Consider the following 21,449-nt stretch of genomic DNA (forward strand, 5'->3'; position numbering starts at 1 on the left):
ACTTGGGATTTTATGCATTTTGATTATAGCTGCATTACTTGATGGATTGACTAGGAGGACACTGGAGTGTCTTCTCACACAGACTCCATATTTAGTTTGAAGACGTCCTTCTATATTGCCTTATAATCTTCCCCAGGGAGGCCTTACAGTCTTCCCATTGCGTATATTACTCCTGAGCTTATGATTTCGGTTGCTTTGTGAAAGGTTATAAAAACCACAATTTCTGATGTGTTGTTGCCTGTCATGGGCTGGCTGTTGATCACCCTCTCTGACTTCTCTTACTCCTCCAAGCAGGCGGCCTGTAGGTTCACTTGGATTTCCCAAGTAGATGGCCCTATCATCTATGAATCTGCACTTTTGTTTCTTTCCAAACCTCACATTGCTTGTTTCTTGTCATATTGCATGGGCTGGCATCACCATTATAATGCTAAGTGGACATGGTGATGGTGGGAGTCTTAGCTTCCATTCCCCAGAAAGTAGCCAGATGCAAAGCTCAGTGTACACATTTTCTGGAAGGGAGGAACACACCGAGCCAGGGAGGAGGTGAAGCTGAGGCGAGGCTGCTTCTTACTCAGCTGCTGTGGCTTTTTGGAAGTTGCAGCTCAGCTGGCCACGTCTGCACACCCTCTCCCACGAGACCATACAGCGATGCTCCACCTCAGAATGGTCCACAGGGAGGAGGAAGGGAGAATAGTTTCTCTGCAAGCTCCTTCCTGTCTTCTGCTCTCATAGGTCAGAGTTGCTCTCCCGAGGAATTAAGTTCCCTGCATCTTCAGGTGGTGTTACTGGCCCCTCTTGGCAGCTGCTGGGCAGGCCAGAGTGTCTGAAGGTTTAGGGAAGCTGGCACATTGTGTGGAGTGAGAGAGAGGTTCATTAAAATTCCCAATTATTCCTATACATTCCCAATTATAGTCCCAATTGTATTTGTGGATTTATCTATTTCTTCTTTTAGTTTTGTCAATGTTTGCTTTATATGTTTTAAAGCTCTGTTATTTGGCACATAGAAGTTTAGGATTGTTTTCTGTTTGGTTGCATGAACTCTCCTATCATCATGAAATGTCATCTCTTCTAATAATGGTTTTGTTTCAAAGTCCACATTGTCTGATCTTACTATCATTATACTAGGTTTTTGAAAACATTAATGTTTGCCTAATTTATCTTTTTTTAAATTCTTTTGCTTTCTATCTTCCTGGATCTTGATATTTAGGGTTTGTTTTTTCTAAACAACATGCATCTTATTTAACTTCTCTCTGTTTTTTTTTTTTTTTCCTTTTTTTTTTGAGACAGAGTCTCACTCCGTCACACAGGCTGGAGTGCAATGGTGCAATCTCGAGTCACTGCAGCCTCTGCCTCCCAGATTCAAGCGATTCTTGTGCCTCAGCCTCCCAAGTAGCTGGAATTATAGGCACGTGCCACCACACCTGGCTAATTTTTTGTATTTTTAGTAGAGACGAGGTTTCACCATGTTGGCCAGGCTGGTCTCAAACTCCTGACCTCAAGTGATCAGCCTGCCTTGGCCTCCCAAAGAGCTGGGATTACAGGCATGAGCCACCGTACCTGGCCTAATTTCTGTCTTCTGTTAGCTTCTGGGTTATGTATTCATTATCCTTTAATGGCTACCTTAGAGATGGTTATATTTATTTATTTATTTTTTTGAGATGGGATCTCACTCTGTTATCCAAGCTGGAGTGCAGTGGCATAATCATGGCTCACTGCAGACTTGACCTCCCAGGCTCAGGTGATCCTCCCACCTCAGCCTCCTGAGTAGCTAGGACTATAGGCACCTGCCAACACACCCGGCTAATTTGTGTATTTTTGGTAGAGATGGAGTTTTGCCATGTTGCCCAGGCTGGTTTTGAATTCCTGGTCTCGAGCAATCCATCTGCCTTGGCTTCCCGAAGTGCTGGGACTATAGGCGTGAGCTTCTGCACCCATCCAGAGATTATGATAACATATTATCAGTTAATAATCTCGTGTCTTCATAAACAAGGCAAGAACCTTACAACTATTTAATTCTGTTTATCCCTCTCCTGACTTCTGTGCTGTTGTCATATATTTTACTTCCACAAAGTTTAAAAATTTTATAGGACATTAAATATTGTTTTATTTATTTATTTATTTATTTATTTAGAGACGGAGTCTTGCTCTGTTGCCCAGGCTGGAGTGCAATGGTGCAATCTTGGCTCACTACAACCTCTGCCTCCCAGGTTCAAGCAATTCTCTTGTCTCAGCCTCCCAAGTAGCTGGGATTACAGGTGCCCACCACCATGCCCAGCTACTTTTTTTTTGGTTTTTTTTTGAGATAGAGTCTTGCTCTTGTTGCCCAGGCTGGAGTGCAGTGGCGCGATCTCGGCTCACTGCAACCTCCACATCCCGGGTTCAAGCGATTCTCCTGCTTCACCCTCCTGAGTAGCTGGGACTACAGGCGCATGCCACTACACCCGGCTAATATTTTGTATTTTTAGTTGAGACGGGATTTTACCATGTTGGCCAGGCTGGTCTCGATTTCCTGACCTGTGATCCTGCCTGCCTTGGCCTCCCAAATTGCTGAGATTACAGGCGTGAGCCACTGTGCCCAGCCCTTGGCTACTTTTTATATTTTTAGTAGAGACAGGGTTTCACCATGTCGGCCAGTCTGGTCTTGAACTCCTGACCTTGTGATACACCCACCTCGGCCTCGCAAAGTGCTGGGATTACAGGCGTGAGCCACCATGCCTGGCCCTTGGCTACTTTTTATATTTTTAGTAGAGATGGGGTTTCACCATGTTGGCCAGTCTGGTCTCGAACTCCTGACCTCAGGTGATCCGCCCTCCTCGGCCTCCCAAAGCACTGGGATTACAAGCGTGAGCCACTGTGCCTGGCCCAATCATAGTTATTTTAAAGCCCTTGTTTCCTAACTCCAATATGTGGCTTATCTGTAATCTGCTTCTTCTGTTAGCTTTCCGCATGATTATTGATCACTGTTTCCTGCTGTGTCCTGTATCTCGTGCTTTCTGTCAGAGGTATGCCTCAAAGGACCGTGGGGGTCCATATCTAGGGACCGTGGGGGGTCCATATGTCGGGACCGTGGGGGTCTATATCTCGGGACCGTGGGGGTCCATATCTTGGGACCGTGGGGGGTCTATATGTCGGGACCGTGGGGGTCTATATCTAAGGACCGTGGGGTTCTGTATCTCAGGACCGTGGGGGTCTGTATCTAGGGACCGTGGGGGTCTGTATCTAGGGACCGTGGGGGTCTATATCTAAGGACCGTGGGGTCTATATCTAGGGACCGTGGGGGTCTATATCTCAGGACCTTGGGGATCTGTATCTCAGGACCGTGGGGGTCTGTATCTCGGGACCGTGGGGGTCTATATCTAGGGACTGTGGGAGTCTATATCTAAGGACCGTGGGGTCCATATCTAGGGACCATGGGGGTCCATATGTCGGGACCGTGGGGGGTCCATATCTCGGGACTGTGGGGGTCCATATCTAAGGACCATATGTCGGGACCATGGGGTTCTGTATCTCAGGACCGTGGGGGTCTGTATCTAGGGACCATGGGGATCTGTGTCTAGGGACCGTGGGGGTCCATATCTAAGGACCGTGGGGGTCCATATCTCGGGACTGTGGGGGGTCTATATGTCGGGACCGTGGGGGTCTATATCTAAGGACCGTGGGGTTCTGTATCTCAGGACCGTGGGGATCTGTATCTAGGGACCGTGGGAGTCTATATCTAAGGACCGTGGGGTCTATATCTAGGGACCGTGGGGGTCTATATCTCAGGATCGTGGGGATCTGTATCTCAGGACCGTGGGGGTCTGTATCTCAGGACCGTGGGGGTCTGTATCTCGGGACCGTGGGGGTCTATATCTAGGGACTGTGGGAGTCTATATCTAAGGACTGTGGGGGTCTGTATCTCGGGACTGTGGGGGTCTATATCTCAGGACTGTCCGGCTCCATATCTCAGGACCATGGGGGTCTGTATCTAAGGACCGTGGGGGTCTATATCTCGGGACCGTGGGGGTCTAGCTGCTCTCTTCCAACAGCGAGCACGTGGCCTCCCTCTCTAGTGCAGACAGGGAGAGGAGCTGAACATTTCGTCTACCCGCTCAGTTAGGGATTGGGCCACTTCAGTCAATCGTCCCTCTGTGTGGCTTTCCTGGAGTTTTGGTTAAGAGCCTGGCCAGTCCGTGTCTTCTTATCCCTGACAGGCTGTCAGAGAGTCACTTCTTTCCCTGAGGTACAGGCTTAGCTCTTTAGTTGTCTGCTCAGGCAGCTTCAAAATTTGGAAAATGTCTTAAGGGCCAGATTAACCTGTGCCTGGGGCAGGACCCCTTCCTCTAGAAAAGCTCTGTGTACTAAGCTCCACAAGGCTATGCAAGACTTCAGCGCACCTGCGGAGGCCTCAGGCCTCACTTCTTAGCCTCCCCAGAAATTTGCAAATGTCCCAGTTTTCTGCTCCAGCCCCTGTGGTTGCCAAGAGCCCTGCTGGGTATTTCTCCCAGTAGAATTCCTCTTCCCCAGTGGGACCGAGGCTCAGCTCATACCCAGCACTGGTTAACTCCTTAAAGGGAGAGAAGCCGACATTCAGCTCATCTTGGAAGGGCTCTCTCTGAATGTTTTCATCTGGTTCTTGTTGCTTCTACAGTTCTCCAGTGTCTTTTTTATAGATACATTTTTCCGGTATTTCAAAATTGTGGGCCGGATGCAGTGGCTGACGCCTGTAATCCCAGCACTTTGGGAGGGTGAGGCAGGTAGATCACTTGAGGTCAGGAGTTTGAGACCAGCCTGGCCAACATGGTGAAACCCCGTCTCTACTAAAAATACAAACAAAACAAAATTAGCTGGGCGTGGTGGCTCATGCCTGTAGTCCCAGAGACTCAGGAGGCTGAGGCAGGAGAATAGCTTGAACCCAGGAGGCAGAGGTTGCAGTGAGTGGAGATCACACTACTGCACTCCAGCCTGGGCAACAGAGTGAGACTCCATCTCAGAAAGAAAAAATTGTGGTAAGATACATACGGTAGGATTTCCTGAAGTTATTTATTTATTTATTTATTTATTTTACCATCTGAGTTCTGTAATTAATGTGGCCTTCTCTGGTTGCTGCAATGGGATTGCTGACCTTCCATATACATCCCCTCTGGAATGTCATATTTGCATTCTTCTGGCTTTTTTTGTTTGTTTGTTTTTTGTTTTTTTTTGAGACGGAATCTTGCTCTGTAGCCCAGGCTGGAGTGCAGTGGCGTGATCTCGGCTCACTGCAGCCTCCGCCTCCCGGGTTCACACCATTCTCCTGCCTCAGTCTCCTGAGTAGCTGGGACTACAGTCGCCCGCCACCACGCCCGGCTAAATTTTTGTATTTTTAGTAGAGAGGGGGGTTTCACCGTGTTAGCCAGGATGGTCTCGATCTCCTGACCTCGTGATCCGCCCCCCTCAGCCTCCCAAAGTGCTGGGATTACAGGCATGAGCCACCGCACCTGGCCACCGGCATCTTTAATTCAGACTGCCAGCTTCCAGAACCCTGAGAAATACACTTCTGTTGTACGTGCCAGTCCATGGTGTTCTGTTACATCAGCCCAAAGAGAATAAGACCGCGTGGTAACAGGCCGTGATGACCCCCTAGTGATTGCTTTTGCCCGATCAAGGCAAGGCACCCCCGCCCTGAGCCAGATGCTGAGGGGGTGTGGTAGAGGCTGCACGGCGAGGGGCTGAGCCAGGTGGCTGCTGGTGCTCCTGCCTCTCACCGCCACCATGTATCCAGGATCCCTGCTGGCCAGGGCGCCCACCTGCCTGCTCCGGTTTGGTTCAGGGCCGGTGTGTGTGTGTGTGGTTCCCAGGGGACCCAGTGTAGCCACAGATGCCCCCCACCTGCCTCGAGAGGGAAATAAGCATAAATATACCAAGACAGCTATGGGGTGCTGGGGTGAGCGGTTTATTGGATGTTTAAAGGACAGAGATCTGAACTCCTAGTGACTGCAGAGTGAGCAAGCACCCTGGGCTGTCCTGCAGGGCTGTCCGTGCTGGATGCGGTGCCAGCAGGCAGGGCTTGCGGATAGGCATTTGCTGCAGGTGGCTGGGGCGGTGGGGGGCTGGTCTCCAGATGCCTGGAAGGGAGGCCTTGAAAGTCATTCTTCTTGGATGCATGGGCCCATGGCATTTCTTGGTAGAAGGTCAAAGAGAAGTGTTCATGCTTGGCAAGGCAGGAGGGTGGGAGATAGGGTAGTGGGTGGGGAAGGAGAGTCTGGCTCACTGGGTGCCAGGAAAAGGAAGTAAAGGCTGGGCAGGAATGCCTGGCCATGGTAAGAGTCCTGCAAAACCAGAAATCAGATCTTGCACTGGCAGCACACGGGGACACAGCAACTGGACTGGGAGCAGCAGGGCTTGCAGCAGCTGGATTGGCAACAGGATGACCCACAGCCTGAGGAACAGCAGCAGGGCTTACAGCAACTGCACTGGGAGCAGGATGACCCGCAGCCTCCCTTAGACCCCCGGCAAGAGCCACAACTGGAACAGGAACAGCAACACACGGGCACACCGCACCCGGAGCCACAGCCCCCACAGCCGGAGCCACAGCCCCCACAGCTGGAGCCACAACCCCCACAGCCGGAGCCACAGCCCCCACAGCCGGAACCACAGCCCCCACAGCTGGAGCCACAACCCCCCTTGGATCCCCCACAAGAACCACAGACCCCCTTGCAGCCTCCACAGGAGCCACAGCCCCCCTTGGATCCCCCACAAGAACCACAGCCCCCCTTGGAGCCCCCACAAGAACCACAGCCCCCTTTGCCACAGCTGGAGCAGGAACAAGCTGGCACACGGCAGCACACGGGCTTGCAGCAGCAGACGGGCACACAGCAGCTGGAGCCAGAACCTCCACAGCCAGAGCCACAGCCCCCACAGCTGGAGCCACAGCCCCCACAGCCGGAGCCACAGCCCCCACAGCTGGAGCCACAGCCTCCGGAGCAGCCGCAACAGCCCATGGTTCTGGTGGATTGAGGGTGGAGCAGGTAGAGGAGCAGGTGAGAGGGAGGTGCAGGTGTGGAGCTCCCTGAGCCTGGACCCTTTATATCCCTGCCCAGGGTCATGTGTGAGGCTGGGCACACAGTCATTTCCTGGTTCCTGTTTGTGCCATTTTTAGGGCCCCTTTTTCTTGTTTCCTCTAGAAATCCGCCCCTTGGTGTATGGGCTGCTCAGTGGGCCGCTGCTCTCTTGCTGAATCTGTGACCAGACTTAATGGAGGCCCCCAAGGGTCTAGCCTCTCCCTGTTGACTCCAGAGTCACATTGGATTTACAAAAGCATCTATTTTAGGCTGGGCATGGTGGCTCACACCTGTAATCTCAGCACTTTGGGAGGCCTAGGCAGGTGGATCACTTGAGGTGAGGGGTTGGAGACCAGCCTGGCCAAAATGGTGAAATCTCGTGTCTACTGAAAACACAAAAATTAACTGGGTGTGGTGGCTCACATCTGTAATCCCAGCACTTTGGGAGGCCGAGGCAGGTGGATCATTTGAGGTCAGGAGTTGGAGACCAGCCTGCCCAACATGGCAAAACCCCATCTCTACTAAAAATACAAAAATTAGCCAGGCATGGTGGTGCATGCTTGTAACCCCAGCTACCTGGGAGGCTGAGGCAGGAGAATGGCTTGAACCCAGAGGTGAAGGTTGCAGTGAGCAGAGATCACACCACTGCACTCTAGTGTGGGCAACAGAGCGGGACTCTGTCTCAAAAAAAAAAAAAAAAGTGATCTATTTTAGTTGAACGATGGTATAAAGAGTAATATATTTAAAAAATGTAAAAAAAACCCTACTCAACTTGGGAAAAAATGGCATAAATAAATGAAGTCTCCGTTCATCCATCTCTCCATATTGTTTCTGTCCCACCCTAATAATTTCTTGAATTTGGAATTCACCACTCTCATGAAGGTCCTCACACTCCTACTTAATATGTATGTTCCTTTAAAAATGTTTTGTGGCCAGGCGCGGTGGCTCACACCTGTAATTTCAGCACTTTGGGAGGCTGAGGTGGGCGGATCATTTGAGTCCAGGAGTTTGAGACCAGCCTCACTAACATGGTGAAACCTCGTCTTTACTAAAAATACAAAAATTAACCAGGCATGGTGGCATGTGCCTGTAATCCCAGCTATTCGGGAGGCTGAGGCAGGAGAATCGCTTGAACCTGGGAGGCAGTGGTTGCAGTGAGCTGAAATCACGCCATTGCACTCCAGCCTGGGCGACAGAGTGAGACTCTATCTCAAAAAAAAAAAAAAAAAAAAAAAGAAAAAGAAAAAAGAAAAAAAGTTTTACATGCTGAAAACTTTATGTAATGGGTATTACACTGTATTTCTCTTTCTGTAAATTGCTTTTGAAAAAAATAGGTGTTAGGCTAAAGAGATTTTCTCTAGGGATACATATGGTTTTAATTTATTTGTTTTCTCTGATTTCTAAATATACATTGACTTATCCATTTACTTGTTGATGGACCTTTTGTTTCCTTTTTGTTGCTATTTCAAGCAAGCTGCAACTTTCTTGCCCAAAACTCCTCCTGCAGGTGTGGGTGCCTGAAAGTCAGGACGTTCTTGTTACCAAGCTGTCTTCCCAAGGGATCCTCCCAGCCAGCTGCTGTCCAACCAGCATTGCCAGAGAGCTCCTGTTTCCTGGCACCCCCACCAAAACTTGCAACTGTCAACTTACACACTTCATGTGGGTGTGTAACACAGTGTTACACACTGTGGTTTAATCTTCCCTCTTCCTGGTTACTAGCCATGCTGTGCTTCTTTCCATATGGTCACCTGTCATTAGAGTCTCGTTAATTTCACGTCCTTGGCCCACTTTACAAAATTGAGATAGTTATTATTATTAATTTTTGAGATGGAGAGTCTTGCTCTGTCTCCCAGGCTGTAGCGCAATGGTGCGATTTCGGCTCACTGCAACCTCCGCTTTCCATGCTCGAGCAATTCTCCTGCCTCAGCCTCCCGAGTATCTGGGATTACGGGCATGTGCTACCACACCTGGGTAATTTTTGTATTTTTAGTAGAGTCAAGGTTTCACCATGTTGGTCAGGCTGGTCTTGAACTCCTGACCTCAAGTGATCCACCCACCTCGGCCTCCCAGAGTGCTGGGATTACAGGTGTGAGCCACCACACCTGGCCAAGATCATTATTATTTTTATTGGTGTCTGAAGTTCTTTGAATTTTCTGGATTCTTTTATTTTGAGATGGAGTCTTGCTCTGTTGCCAGGCTGGAGTGCAGTGGCATGGTCTCGGCTCACTGCAGCCTCTGACTCCCTGGTTTGAGCAATTCTCCTGCTTCAGTCTCCCCTGGGATTACAGGCACGTGCCACCACACCCAGCTAATTTTTGTATTTTTAGTAGAGACAGGGTTTCACCATGTTGGCCAGGCTGGTCTCCTGACCTCATGATCCACCTGCCTCAGCCTCCCAAAGTGCTGGGATTACAGGCGAGAGCCACAGCGCCCAGCCTTTTGTTTCTTCTTCTTCTTCTTCTTCTTCTTTTTTTTTTTTTTTGAGACAGAGTCTCGCTCTGTTGCGCAGGCTGGAGTGCAGTGGTGTGATCTCGGCTCACTGCAACCTCTGCCTCCGAGTTAAAGCAATTCTCCTGCCTCATCCTCCTGTGTTTCTTCTTAACATAGATGTCATTTATTTTAAGTTTTTCAAATTTATTGGGATGTACTTTTCATAGTTGCCTCTGTTTTTGAAGATGGGATCTTGCTATGTTGTCCAGGGTGGGGTGCAGTGGCCATTCACAGGCACCATCATAGCTCACTGCAGTCTCGAACTCACGCCTGGCCTCAAGTGGTCCTCAGCCTCTGAAGTAGCTGGGACTACTACAGACTACCACATTTGACTACTACAAATCCCTACCGTGTGCCACCATGCCTGGCTTAGTAGCCTGTTATTTTTAATAGCTGCTAAATTTGTCATTATTTGCTTTCTTTTCTTTCTTTTCTTTATTTTTTTTTTATGGCAGGGTCTCACTCTGTCGCCCAGGCTGGAGTACAGTGGTGTGATCTCGGCTCACCACAACCTCTGCCTCCCGGGTTCAAGTAATTCTCCTGCCTTAGCCTCCCGAGTAGCTGGGATTATAGGCAGCTGCTATCATGCCTGGCTAATTTTTGTATTTTTAGTAGAGATAGGGTTTTGCCATGTTGGCCAGCCTGGTCTCGAACTCCTGGCTTCAGGTGATCCACCTCCCTTGGCCTCCCACGGTGCTGGGATTACAGGCGTGAGCCACCGTGCCCAGCCTATTTGCCATTTTTCATCCCTGCTTCAGGTTATACATGCTCTTTCTCCTGCCTGACCCTTTTTTTCCTCATCAGTTTTGCTAAATATTGTTGATTTTCTTTGTCTTTTGAAAGACCAGCTTTTGATTTTGTTGATTCTGTTTGTTGTATGTGTTAAACATTTTTAGTTAGTTCTGCTCATATCTTTATTTTCTCCGTCGTTCTTTTTGCACTTTCTAAACATGCGGGTGCTGGGGTGCGTGACTGTCTGCTGGATGTGGACTGTCAGGCCAGGAGGCGTGCGATAGAGAGTCACTGCCATCTGGGCTTTCTGTCTTTCCCTCCTTCCTTCCCTCCCTCCCTCCCTCCCTTTTCTGCAGTCATTTTCATTCAGCTTCTTTCAGCCTTTCTGCAAGCTTCTGGGTGAGGGCTGTGTCTTGTAACTACTGTGGGGCTGCTTTAAAAGCTCCCATATTTTGGGGTCTCTGTTCTTTACCCAATGAGCTAAGCCTGTGGGGTTTGCTGTGATTTCTGACATACGTGGGCTGCTTCCCACCACCCTTTGCATTTCACCATCCTGTGGTAGTGCTTCCTTCCCCTCTTCTTTTAGATGGAGTTTTTAAGGTTCTGTTTTTGTTTTTGTTTTGTTTTGCTTTGACTGACTTAGAAGTTATATACACTATTCCTGTTTTTAGCAGCAACCTTATGCATTTCATGTGTATTTTTAAACAAATGTTGTCTACACGTGATGGCCCTCTATTCCTCCCCTGCTGAGAGTTGTGCAGGGAGCTGGGGACAGCTTCTTCCCCTGCCCAGCCCCTCCGGTGTCAGCTGCGGGAGTTTCTCCAGCATCTTAGCTCCTCTCACATTGCTCATCATTGTTTATTTATAGTCAGTATTTGCTTAAACTTGCCACACATCCACCAACAACTCTAGGCGTGGTTCTTGCTTACACCATACTTCTTCCTTCCGGGCTCAGCTTCCTTCTTCCTGAAAACATCCTCCGGAAGTTCCCTCACAAGCATTCATCAGTAGACAGTCTGCATTTTTACATGGAGGTGGCTTGTTTCCTGCTCCTCCCGAGCATTCATCAGTAGACAGTCTGCATTTTCACATGGAGGTGGCTTGTTTCCTGCTCCTCCCCAGCATTCATCAGTAGACAGTCTGCATTTTTACATGGAGGTGGCTTGTTTCCTGCTCCTCCCGAGCATTCATCAGTAGACAGTCTGCATTTTCACACGGAGGTGGCTTGTTTCCTGCTCCTCCCGAGCATTCATCAGTAGACAGCCTGCATTTTCACATGGAGGTGGCTTGTTTCCTGCTTCTCCCGAGCATTCATCAGTAGACAGCCTGCATTTTCATATGGAGGTGGCTTGTTTCCTGCTTCTCCCGAGCATTCATCAGTAGACAGCCTGCATTTTCACATGGAGGTGGCTTGTTTCCTGCTCCTCCCCAGCATTCATCAGTAGACAGCCTGCATTTTCACATGGAGGTGGCTTGTTTCCTGCTTCTCCCGAGCATTCATCAGTAGACAGCCTGCATTTTCACATGGAGGTGGCTTGTTTCCTGCTTCTCCCGAGCATTCATCAGTAGACAGCCTGCATTTTCACATGGAGGTGGCTTGTTTCCTGCTCCTGGGCTCAAGCCATCCTTTCTCCTCAGCCTCCCCAGCAGCTGGGATGACAAAGGCACACCATCACACTCAGCTAATTTTAATTTCTGTGTAGAGATGGGGTCTCTCTAAGTTGCCCAACCTGGTCTAGAGTTCCTTGGCTCAAGCAACCCTCCCACCTTGGCCTCCCAAAGTGCTGGGATTACAGACGTGAGCCACTATGCCTGGCCTGCCCTCACTTTTGAATAATGCTTTGGTTGGCACAAAATTCCTCAGTGCTTGAAAGGTGTCACTGGCGGCTGTTTCGTCTGTTGCTGCTGTCACTTTCTCTGCCCCTCCGCTGGAGTCCCCAGCCTTCTGAGTCTGCTGTGGAAGCTGGAGTCTCTGGCCTTCTGTGTCCGCTGTGAAAGCTGGAGTCCTGGTCTTCCATGTCTACTGTGGAAGCTGGAGCTGCCTGGCCTTCTGTGTCTGCTGTGCAGGCTGGAGTCCCTGGCCTTCCATGTCTGCTGTGGAAGCTGGCTTGCACATTTGGTTCTCCCACCTGTTTCATGCCATGTCCTTCCTGGACCGAGGGTTCCAGTTTCAACCTTGGGAGACTCTCCCTGTCTCACCTCTCCTGAGTCTCTCTCATCTCTAGTTGGACAAATGTCAAATCTACTACATGTCCCCATATGTCTTTTTTTTTTTTTTTTTTTAAGACAGAGCCCTGTTCTGTTGCCTAGGCTGGAGTGCAGTGGCGAGATCTTGGTTCACTGCAACCTCCAACTCCCGGGGTCAAGTGATTCTTCTACCTCAACCTCCCAAGTAGCTGGGATTACAGGCGCCTGTCACCATGCCCAGCTATTTTATTTTATTTTATTTTTTGTATTTTTAGTAGAGAAGGGGTTTCACCATGCTGGCCAGGCTGGTCTCAAACTCCTGACCTCATGATCCGCCTGCCTTGGCTGCCCAAAGTGCTGGGATTACAGGCGTGAACCACTGCGCCTGGCCCCCATGTGTCTTTTTTAAAAAAAGAAAACCGTTTTATTGAGATAAATGTGCATATACAGTTTGTCTATTTAAAAGTCCACAATCTGGCCAGGCGTGGTGGCTCACACCTGTAATCCCTGCACTTTGGGTGGCTAAGGTGGGTGGATCACCTGAGGCCAGGAGTTCAAGACCAGCCTGGCCAACATGATGAAACCCTGTCTCTACTAAAAATACAAAAATTAGCTGGGTGTGGTGGTGCATGCCTGTAATCCCAGCTACTTGGGAGGCTGAGGCAGGAGAATGGCTTGAACCCAGGAGCGGAGGTTGCAGTGAGCTGAGATCTTGCCACTACACTCCAACTTGGGCAACAGAGTGAGACTCCATCTCAAAAAAATAAATAAATAAAAGAAGACCGTCATAAGTGGAGAAATATATCATGTTCATGGGTGGAAAGTCTTAACATTATAAAAAGTTCAGTTTCTTATATTCATACATTCAATGGATTTTATTCAATTAAAATTCCAGAAGGATTTAATTCTGAAAATTATTCCATAGATCTAAAATTTATGTGCAAACTTGTGAATAACTGAGACACTCCTGAATAATATTCAGAAGGGGTAGTCTCTGCCTGATATCAAGGCATAATAAAGTCTTCGTTGTTAAAACAGTTTGCTACTAGCACATGAATGGATAAATAGTTAGAAGTACAGAACAGGAACCCAGAAAAGACCCATCTATTGCGGAGCTTTAATTTTTTTTTTTTTTTTTTTTGAGATAGAGTTTCACTCTTATTGCCCAGGCTGGAGTGCAATGGCACGATCTTGGCTCACCGCAACCTCCACCTCCCGGGTACAAGCAATTCTCCTGCTTTAGCCTCCCGAGTAGCTGGGATTACAGGCATGCACCACCACACTGGCTAATTTTGTATTTTAGTAGAGACGGGGTTTCTCCGTGTTGGTCAAGCTGGTCTCGAACTCCTGACCTCAGGTGGTCCACCCGCCTCAGCCTCCCAAAGTGCTGGGATTACAGGCGTGAGCCACCGTGCCCGGCCAGGGGAGCTTTAATCTTTAACAAATTGAATGGGGAAGATGGCTCACTCTATGCAGAGAATTAAAATTAGATGCCTACCTCACACCCTCTACAATCCACATGGATTGAAGACCTAAAAGGATATGTAAAAGTGAAAGGAAAATATAAAAAGAGTGGAAGATAATATAGGAGATTGTGTTTATTATCTTGGGGTCAGGAAATGAATTCTTAAATATGATCCCCAGAACATAAACAGTAATTAGGAAAATGCTGTATTTAACCACATCAAAATTACTGATATATGTCTGGATATCACCCCACAAAAAAACCATTAAAAGATGATTGGGGCCAAGTGTGGTGGGTCACCCCTGTAATCCCAGCACTTTGGGAGGCCGAGGCGGGCAGATCACCTGATGTCAGGCGTTCGAGACCAGCCTGACCAACGTGGTGAAACCCCATCTCTACTAAAAATACAAAATTAGCCAGGTGTGGTGGTGCATGCCTGTAATCCCAGCTACTTGGGATGCTGAGGCAGGAGAATTGCTTAAACCTGGGAGGTGGAGGTTGCGGTGAGCCGAGATTGCACCATTGCACTCCAGCCTGGGCAGCAAGAGTGAAACTCCGTCTCAAAAAAAAAAAAAAAACAAAAAAGAAGATTGATCAACTGGGAGAAGATATTTGCCGTTTACCATATTTATAACCCCTAGAAGCTAATGTCTAGACAGGAACCCTGAAAATCAACAGAAGAGGGCAGGAGATCCAGTGGAGAAGTGGGCAAAGCATAGGAAAGGACCACCCACAGATGGCTAGTGAGGACGCGAAAAGACCTTCAACCTTATTTTTAATCAGAGTTAAGCAATGAAAACAAAACGCCCCTGGTTTTTGAAGAGAATGGAAACACCTGCAGTCTTACTGATATGTTACATTTAGCGCGTGGTATTTAGTGAGAGGCATGAGCAGCTGTGAGAGGCGTGAGCAGCTATGTGCTTACCTGCGGCATACAGTGGGAGTCGTTACGTGACTTCTGCCTTTCAAGCACATACAGTGTAATGGGGTCCATCCATCACACAAATATACTAGCTCTGTACACAGCCTTGAGGAGGAGCAATATTTTTGGTTGTTGTAAACTGCATTTTTTTTTTTTTTTGGTATGGCCTTTTGATTCTGGGAAGCACATTCATTCTATGGCTATTGCCTTTTTAGATCATGAAAGCATCATTCCATATTGATGAAGAAGATGTAGATATGGCACTGATCAACACCTCAGTCGCCTTCCTTCCAAAACAGATACTTCTCAAGAAATCTGGGGCCGGGAGTGGTGGCTCATGCCTGTAATTCCAGCACTTTGGGAGGCCAAGGTGGGCAGATCACAAGGTCAGGAGATGGAGACCATCCTGGTTAACACAGTGAAAACCCATCTCTACTAAAAATACAAAAAATTAGCCGGGTGTGGTGGCGGGTGCCTGTAGTCCCAGCTACTCGGGAGGCTGAGGCAGGAGGATGGCGTGAACTCAGGAGGCAGAGCTTGCAGTGAGCTGAGATCGTGCCACTGCACTCCAACCTGGGCAACAGAATGAGACTCTATCGCAAAAAAAAAGGAAAAGAAATCTGTTCTCCCAGGCTCCCCATTTCAGCATCCCACTCATTGATCATTGAAAACTCATTCGCTAGGTTCACCACTCCTGGGTGTTATGCTGAGGAATGAGGATATTCATCATGGTGGATTATATGGCAGCAAAGAGCTCAAAAAAGGGTGATGGATGTGGGAAATGGGGGGCAGGAATCTAGTGGAACACACTTCAGTGGCCAGAAATAATGCATTGTATTTTCATGTAGCAATACATGCCAAAAGCACCAGATTTGCTTAAAAGGCAAGAAACAGAACAGAATTTATAACCATCATGAATTTAAATAACATACACAAGGCTGGACGCAGTGGCTCACGTCTGTAATCCCAGCACTTTGGGAGGGCCAGGCAGGTGGATTACTTGAGTCCAGGAGTTCGAGACCAGCCTGGGCAACGTGGTGAAACCCTATCTCTACAAAAAATACAAAAATTAGCCAGGTGTGGAGTGTGCGACTGTAGTCCCAGCTACTTGGGAGGCTGAGGCAGAAGGATCGTTTGAGCCCGGGATGTGGAGGTTGCAGTGAGCTGAGATTGCACCGTTGCACTCTATCTCCAGCTTGGGTGACAGAGCAAGACCTGTCTCAAAAACAAAACCAAAACCAAATACATACACATTGAAAAATGCTACATATTTGTCATGATTATATGCAAATGTTTGTAAATAACTTATGGAAGATGAATTGGAAAGATACCTGCAAGGATGGATGCCTATGGGTGGAGAGGATGATGGGACTTGGGATAATGAAGGAGAAAAAAGTTAAATAAAAATGTCTATATAGGATTCATTAGCTGAGGATTGTGATCTATAAAATTCTCAGCACATATATGATGCATGCATATATATATATATGTATATATATATTTTTTGAGATGGAGTCTCACTCTGGTTGCCCAGGCTGGAGTGCAGTGGCGCGATCTTGGCTCACTGCAACCTCTGCCTCCTGGGTTCAAGCGATTCTTCTCCCTCAGCCTCCTGAGTAGCTGGGATTACAGGCGTGCCCCACCATGCCCAGCTATTTTTTTTGTTAGTTTTAGTAGAGATTGGGTTTCACCATGTTGGTCAGGCTGGTCTCAAACTTCCGACCTCAGGTGATCTGTGCGCCTCGGCCTCCCAAAGTGCTGGGATTACAGGTATGATCCACGGCACCCAGCCAGGCCTTTGTTTTTATTTTGCCTACTATTAGTATAGCTTTCTTTGCATGTTATGTCTTTTTCTATCCCCCCCTTCTTTTTTTTTTTTTACAGTTTTGAATCCTTATGTTTTAGATGCAACTTTTGACTTTACATATAGTTATACATTTTTAAAGAAAACTTGTCTAGCAATCTTTATATGAAAACTAGAGCATTTTGTCCATTTACTTGTGAAATAATTACTGAAATATTTGGGTTTAAAACCTATGTTCTTAGTCTGAATTTTCTATTGCATCACCTGATCTATATTTCTTTTTCTCTTCTGTTCTTTTTGATTAGTGCTTTTTTATTCTAGTTTTTTATGTAATTGTTTGACTGTCATACATGACTTTGGTTAGGAGTCTTGGATCTTCTTTGCTTCTTTTCAATTTTTGTCATTGTCTCTTGAATCCTTTTTAGTTCTTCATTTCTTTTTGGTTTTTAAAATTTATTGTACTTTTTTACTCATACGTTTGTCCCACTTTAGACTTTATTTCTAGAGTGATTTCTTTAACTCTAATTTTCTCTTGAGTGATGTCCCTTCATTTAGCAATTCTTCTATTTATGACTTTTGTTGTTCATTTATGTCTCTTTTTTTGAGATGGGGTTTCACTCTGTTGCCCAGGCTGGAGTGCAGTGGCAGGATCATAGCTCACTGCAGCCTCAACCTCCCAGGCTCAAGCAATCCTCCCGCCTCAACTTCCCTAGCAGCTGGGATTAAAGACACACACCACCATACCCACTTAGTTTTTAAAATGTTTTGTAGAGGTGGGGGGGTCTCACTATGTTGCCCAGGCTGGTTTTGAACTCCTGGCCTCAAGTGATCCTCCTGCCTCACCTCCCAAAGTGCTGGGATTACAGGTGTGAGCCACCGCGCCCGGCCTTATTTATGTCTGGTGTCATTTCCTTTCATTGTTCATTAGCTCCTTTGGAAACAGTAGGCTACCACTGTGATCTGTTTCACGGCAGGCTTCCTAGCTTTCTTCCATTGCCTCTAGGGACTTACCGAGGGCCCTTGCACCCACTCACCACTAGAGGGAGGAAAACCTTCCCCATTTCAGGAGCCAAATCCAAAATTCATGCTGCGCTTTTCCAGCACACACCTGTTGGCTCTTTTGAGGTTCCCCTGTTTTCGTCTCTGTTAGATGTTTCTTCGCTTTCTCCTGCACAGGCACTGAAACCCTGGGGGACTGTGGCTCTTGGAAATTTATCCCCACCTTCTTGTACTTTTAGGTTCACCTGCTTTTTCTTAAGACACCATCTCACTTTATATTGCCCAGGCTGGAGTTCAGTGGTGCGATCACAGCTCACTGCAGCCTCAGACTCCTAGGCTCAAGCCATCCTCCTGCCTCAGTCTCCCAAGTAGCTGGGGCTGCAGGTTTTTGCTACCATGCCTGGCTTACCTGGTTTTGTTATAAGTCTCCAGCATGCATTTTTGGTTTTGTTACCGAGTTGCTCGGTGTCCTGTGGGCTGTGGGAATGTACAGGGCCCAAATGTAATGAACTCTGCGTTCATGTCTGCTGCCACCTTCTGGAGTTTCCCAGTTTGGATTTTTGAGTAAACTGTCTTAAGCAGCATTTCCTTTTAATGTCGCGAAACTAACGATAGCCATGTCCCCTAGCAAGATGCACCTTTGACACACTTTTATTCCCTCTCCTAAATGTGGCTGAATTAATCTAAGCCTTTATTTCTAGATTATTTCATTTTTCCTTACATTGCATCTCTTTTCTCTCAGAAATTTGTCCTGGAAATTCCCACTCTGCTCTTCCCCGGCATTATCAGCCGTCGCTTAGATCTGTGAGTGTTCTGTGGGAGCTCATTTCTCACCAGTGCTCCCTGTGTGCTGTCTTCCCTCCACCTTTTCCCTCCGGGTTCGCTTGTCTGGAGATCATCCTCAGATCACTCTCGTCCCCTCCTCCCCAGTGCGTGATTTCTAAAGCCTTGCCTGTGACACTGGTCAGAGAACAGGCTCAGCGTGGTGGCACGTCACCATGAAACAGATGGACTTGGCTCAGGGTCCCCAAATGTGTCATTTCCCAGGAACTCCCCTTTCCTGCCGGGAGACTGAGCTCCGAGGACACCTTGGGCCATTCTGTAACTTCCTGGTTACCTTTAGTTATGGAAAGCCGTTGACCTCATGATTGTAAAAGGCTAATTGAGTGTTTGAATCAGAGTGCGCTGGAGCTCAGCGGTGCTTCACTCCTCCCTCCTCCGACCTTGCCCTGCCTGGGGTCCTTCCGAGGCCCCAGAGGACAGCGGGAAGCTGGAAGCCACGGGTCTTGTGCAAGGCCCTGCTTGGCTGGTCGTCAGGACTCAGGGCCCCCCTGCCCCTGTGCGCCTCTAGGCGGGCGTTGAATGCCGAATCCTCCCCGGGCTGAGCCCTCTTCTCCTGCAAGCAGAAACTGTGAAGATATTTGAGGCCGAGAGGAGGACAGAAGGGAATGGCAGGCTTTTTTGTGAATGTACCAGGCCTGCTGGCAGGCGTTTCCCAGCTTAGCTGACAGATCAGAACACAGAATCGGTCACCGCACAGGAAAGGGGTTGGACAGAATTGCACCAAGTGTACAGTTGATTTACAGACTTGAGAGGCTTTATTGCAAGGAAATTCCTTCATTATTTTGTTATTTTTTTTTTAAACAGATGGAGACAACAGGAAGGAAAGAGACCTTCCTCGTCACACTTGGGCCGCAGGAGAACAGGCAGCGGCCCAGGAGGATCCAGGGTCCTGATGGTGGTTGAGAAGCTGGTTCTTAGTGATCACTCAGAAACGTCGGCCTGGCCTTGTGGGGTCAGACCTTGCATCTCAGTCAGCCCAGGGAGAAGAAGAAGATGGTCCACACCCAAGTGCAGGGAACATCGTGGCAGCCAGCTGGGTGCCTGCGTCCAGGCAAGGACACCTCCCGCATCAGGGAAACACACGTTTCTGGAGTGAGGAGGCTGAAGGCAGGGCCCAGAGGAGAGCCGAGCCATGGAAGGAGGCGTGTGCATGGATGGTGAGCTAGAGCAGGTGCAGGTGCCTCAGGGAGGATGTGTGGGATGAACTGACTCAGGGAAACCATAAGAAATGCTTTCACCAAACAGGAGAAACCTGAAGGTCTGGATCCAGAGCCTCAGATCTTACACTGGCAGCACACAGGGACACAGCAGCTGGACTGGCAGCAGCGGGGCTTGCAGCAGCTGGACTGGCAGCAGGATGATCCACAGCCTGAGGAGCAGCAACAGGGCTTACAGCAACTGCACTGGGAGCAGCCACAGGAGCCACAGCCCCCCTTGGAACCCCCACAGGAGCCACAGCCCCCCTTGGAACCCCCACAGGAGCCACAGGCCCCCTTGGAACCCCCACAGGAGACACAGCCCCCCTTGGAGCCCCCACAAGAGCCACAGCCCCCCTTGGAGCCCCCACAGGAGCCACAGCTGGGGCAGGAACAGGCTGGCACCCAGGAGCACACGGGCTTGCAGCAGCAGACAGGCACATAACAGCTGGAGCCACATCCCCCACAGCTGGAGCCGCAGCCCCCACAGCCGGAGCCACAGCCCCCACAGCCGGAGCCACAGCCTCCGGAGCAGCCACAGCAGCCCATGGTTCTGGTGGATTGAGGGTGGAGCAGGTAGAGGAGCAGGTGAGAGGGAGGTGCAGGTGTGGAGCTCCCTGAGCCTGGGCTCTTTATATACCTGTCCAGATGTCAGGCATGACACAGGGTCCCTTTCTTGTGACTGTTTACACTATTTTTCCAGAGCTCTATTTTTTTCCTCTTTGCTAGTGACTTCCTCCTGGCTCAGTTGAGCATCTACTTTCTTTGTTTTCTAAATTTGTCTTTTTCCCCATTTGTTTTGGCCCCTACAATGAAAACCTCAGCTCCAGGCTGTCTGGTTCTTCCTGCAAAGCTCCGGGGTGCCGGTCACCTGCTCTCTGCTGACCACATGTGACCAATGGGCAACAGCCTCTGCCCACGTGCTCTCATCTTTCCTGTGTTGACTCCCTCAATAATATTAATTTTACATTTTTAGATTTCAAAATTATCCACGATCTTTATACTCATGCCAGTCTCAGCTTTCCGGGTGTGTTAGACCATTCTTTGCATTGCTCTAAAGAAATACTTGAGGCTGGGTAATTTATAAAGGAAAGAGGTTAGAATGGCTCATGGTTCTGCAGGCTGCACAAGCATGGCACCCACCTCTGCTCAGCTTCTGGGGAGGCCCTCAGGGAGTTTTCCTCACGGTGGAAGGCGAAGCAGGAACAGGCACGCCACATGGTGAGAGTGGGAGCAAGGGGTGAGGAGGGGCCACACACTTGTGAACAACCAGATCTGAGTGAACACACTCATCGCCAAGGGGGTGGCACTAAGTCACTCATGAGGGATCCACCCCCATGACCCAGACACCTCCCTGCAGGCCCCTCCTTCAACACTGGGGATTACATTTCGACAAGAGATTTGGAGGGGACATCCCAACTATATCATTATCCCCCTGACCCCTCAAATCTCATGTCCTTACATCACAAAATAGGATCATCTCTTCCCAACAGTCCTCTCAATGTCTTGACTCATTCCAACATGAAGTCCAAAGTCCCAAGTCCAAGTTCCTTCCACCAATGAACCTGTGAAAATCAAAACACATTATTTACTTTCAAGATACATGAGGGTGGAGGCATTGGGTAAACATTCCCATTTCAAAAGGGAGAAATCAGCCAAAAGGAAGGGGCTGCAGACCTGCATGTCTGAAACCCAGCAGGGCAGCCATTAAATCTTAAAGCTCCAAAATAATCTCCTTGGACTCCCAGTCCCACATCCAGGCACACTGGGGTGAGGGGTGGGCTCCTAA

At 48.6% G+C, this 21,449-nt stretch overlaps 1 protein-coding gene and 1 pseudogene across 5 annotated transcripts in view; both read left to right on the top strand.

The window, feature by feature from the left end:
- LOC746379 (uncharacterized) overlaps positions 1–21,449 on the top strand; it is a 33,889-nt gene that overhangs the window by 5,677 nt on the left and 6,763 nt on the right. For 2 of the 5 annotated variants that reach the window (XM_054661866.2, XM_054661868.2), the window contains exons 2-3: positions 19,269–19,621; positions 19,710–20,248. In XM_054661866.2, the coding sequence (XP_054517841.2) occupies positions 19,458–19,621; positions 19,710–20,248 (703 nt within the window). In that variant the 5' untranslated portion in view covers positions 19,269–19,457. Of the gene's footprint in view, positions 1–6,911; positions 7,002–14,393; positions 18,426–19,268; positions 19,622–19,709; positions 20,249–21,449 lie in introns of those variants that run through there. The other 3 variants (XM_054661869.2, XM_054661867.2, XM_063783705.1) reach the window with 3 other exon arrangements.
- Positions 5,734–13,566, top strand: LOC129136307 (putative uncharacterized protein DDB_G0291608; annotated as a pseudogene).

The sequence above is a fragment of the Pan troglodytes genome, chromosome 9 (genome assembly GCF_028858775.2).
Source record: "Pan troglodytes isolate AG18354 chromosome 9, NHGRI_mPanTro3-v2.0_pri, whole genome shotgun sequence".
Taxonomy (NCBI): Eukaryota; Metazoa; Chordata; class Mammalia; order Primates; family Hominidae; genus Pan; species Pan troglodytes.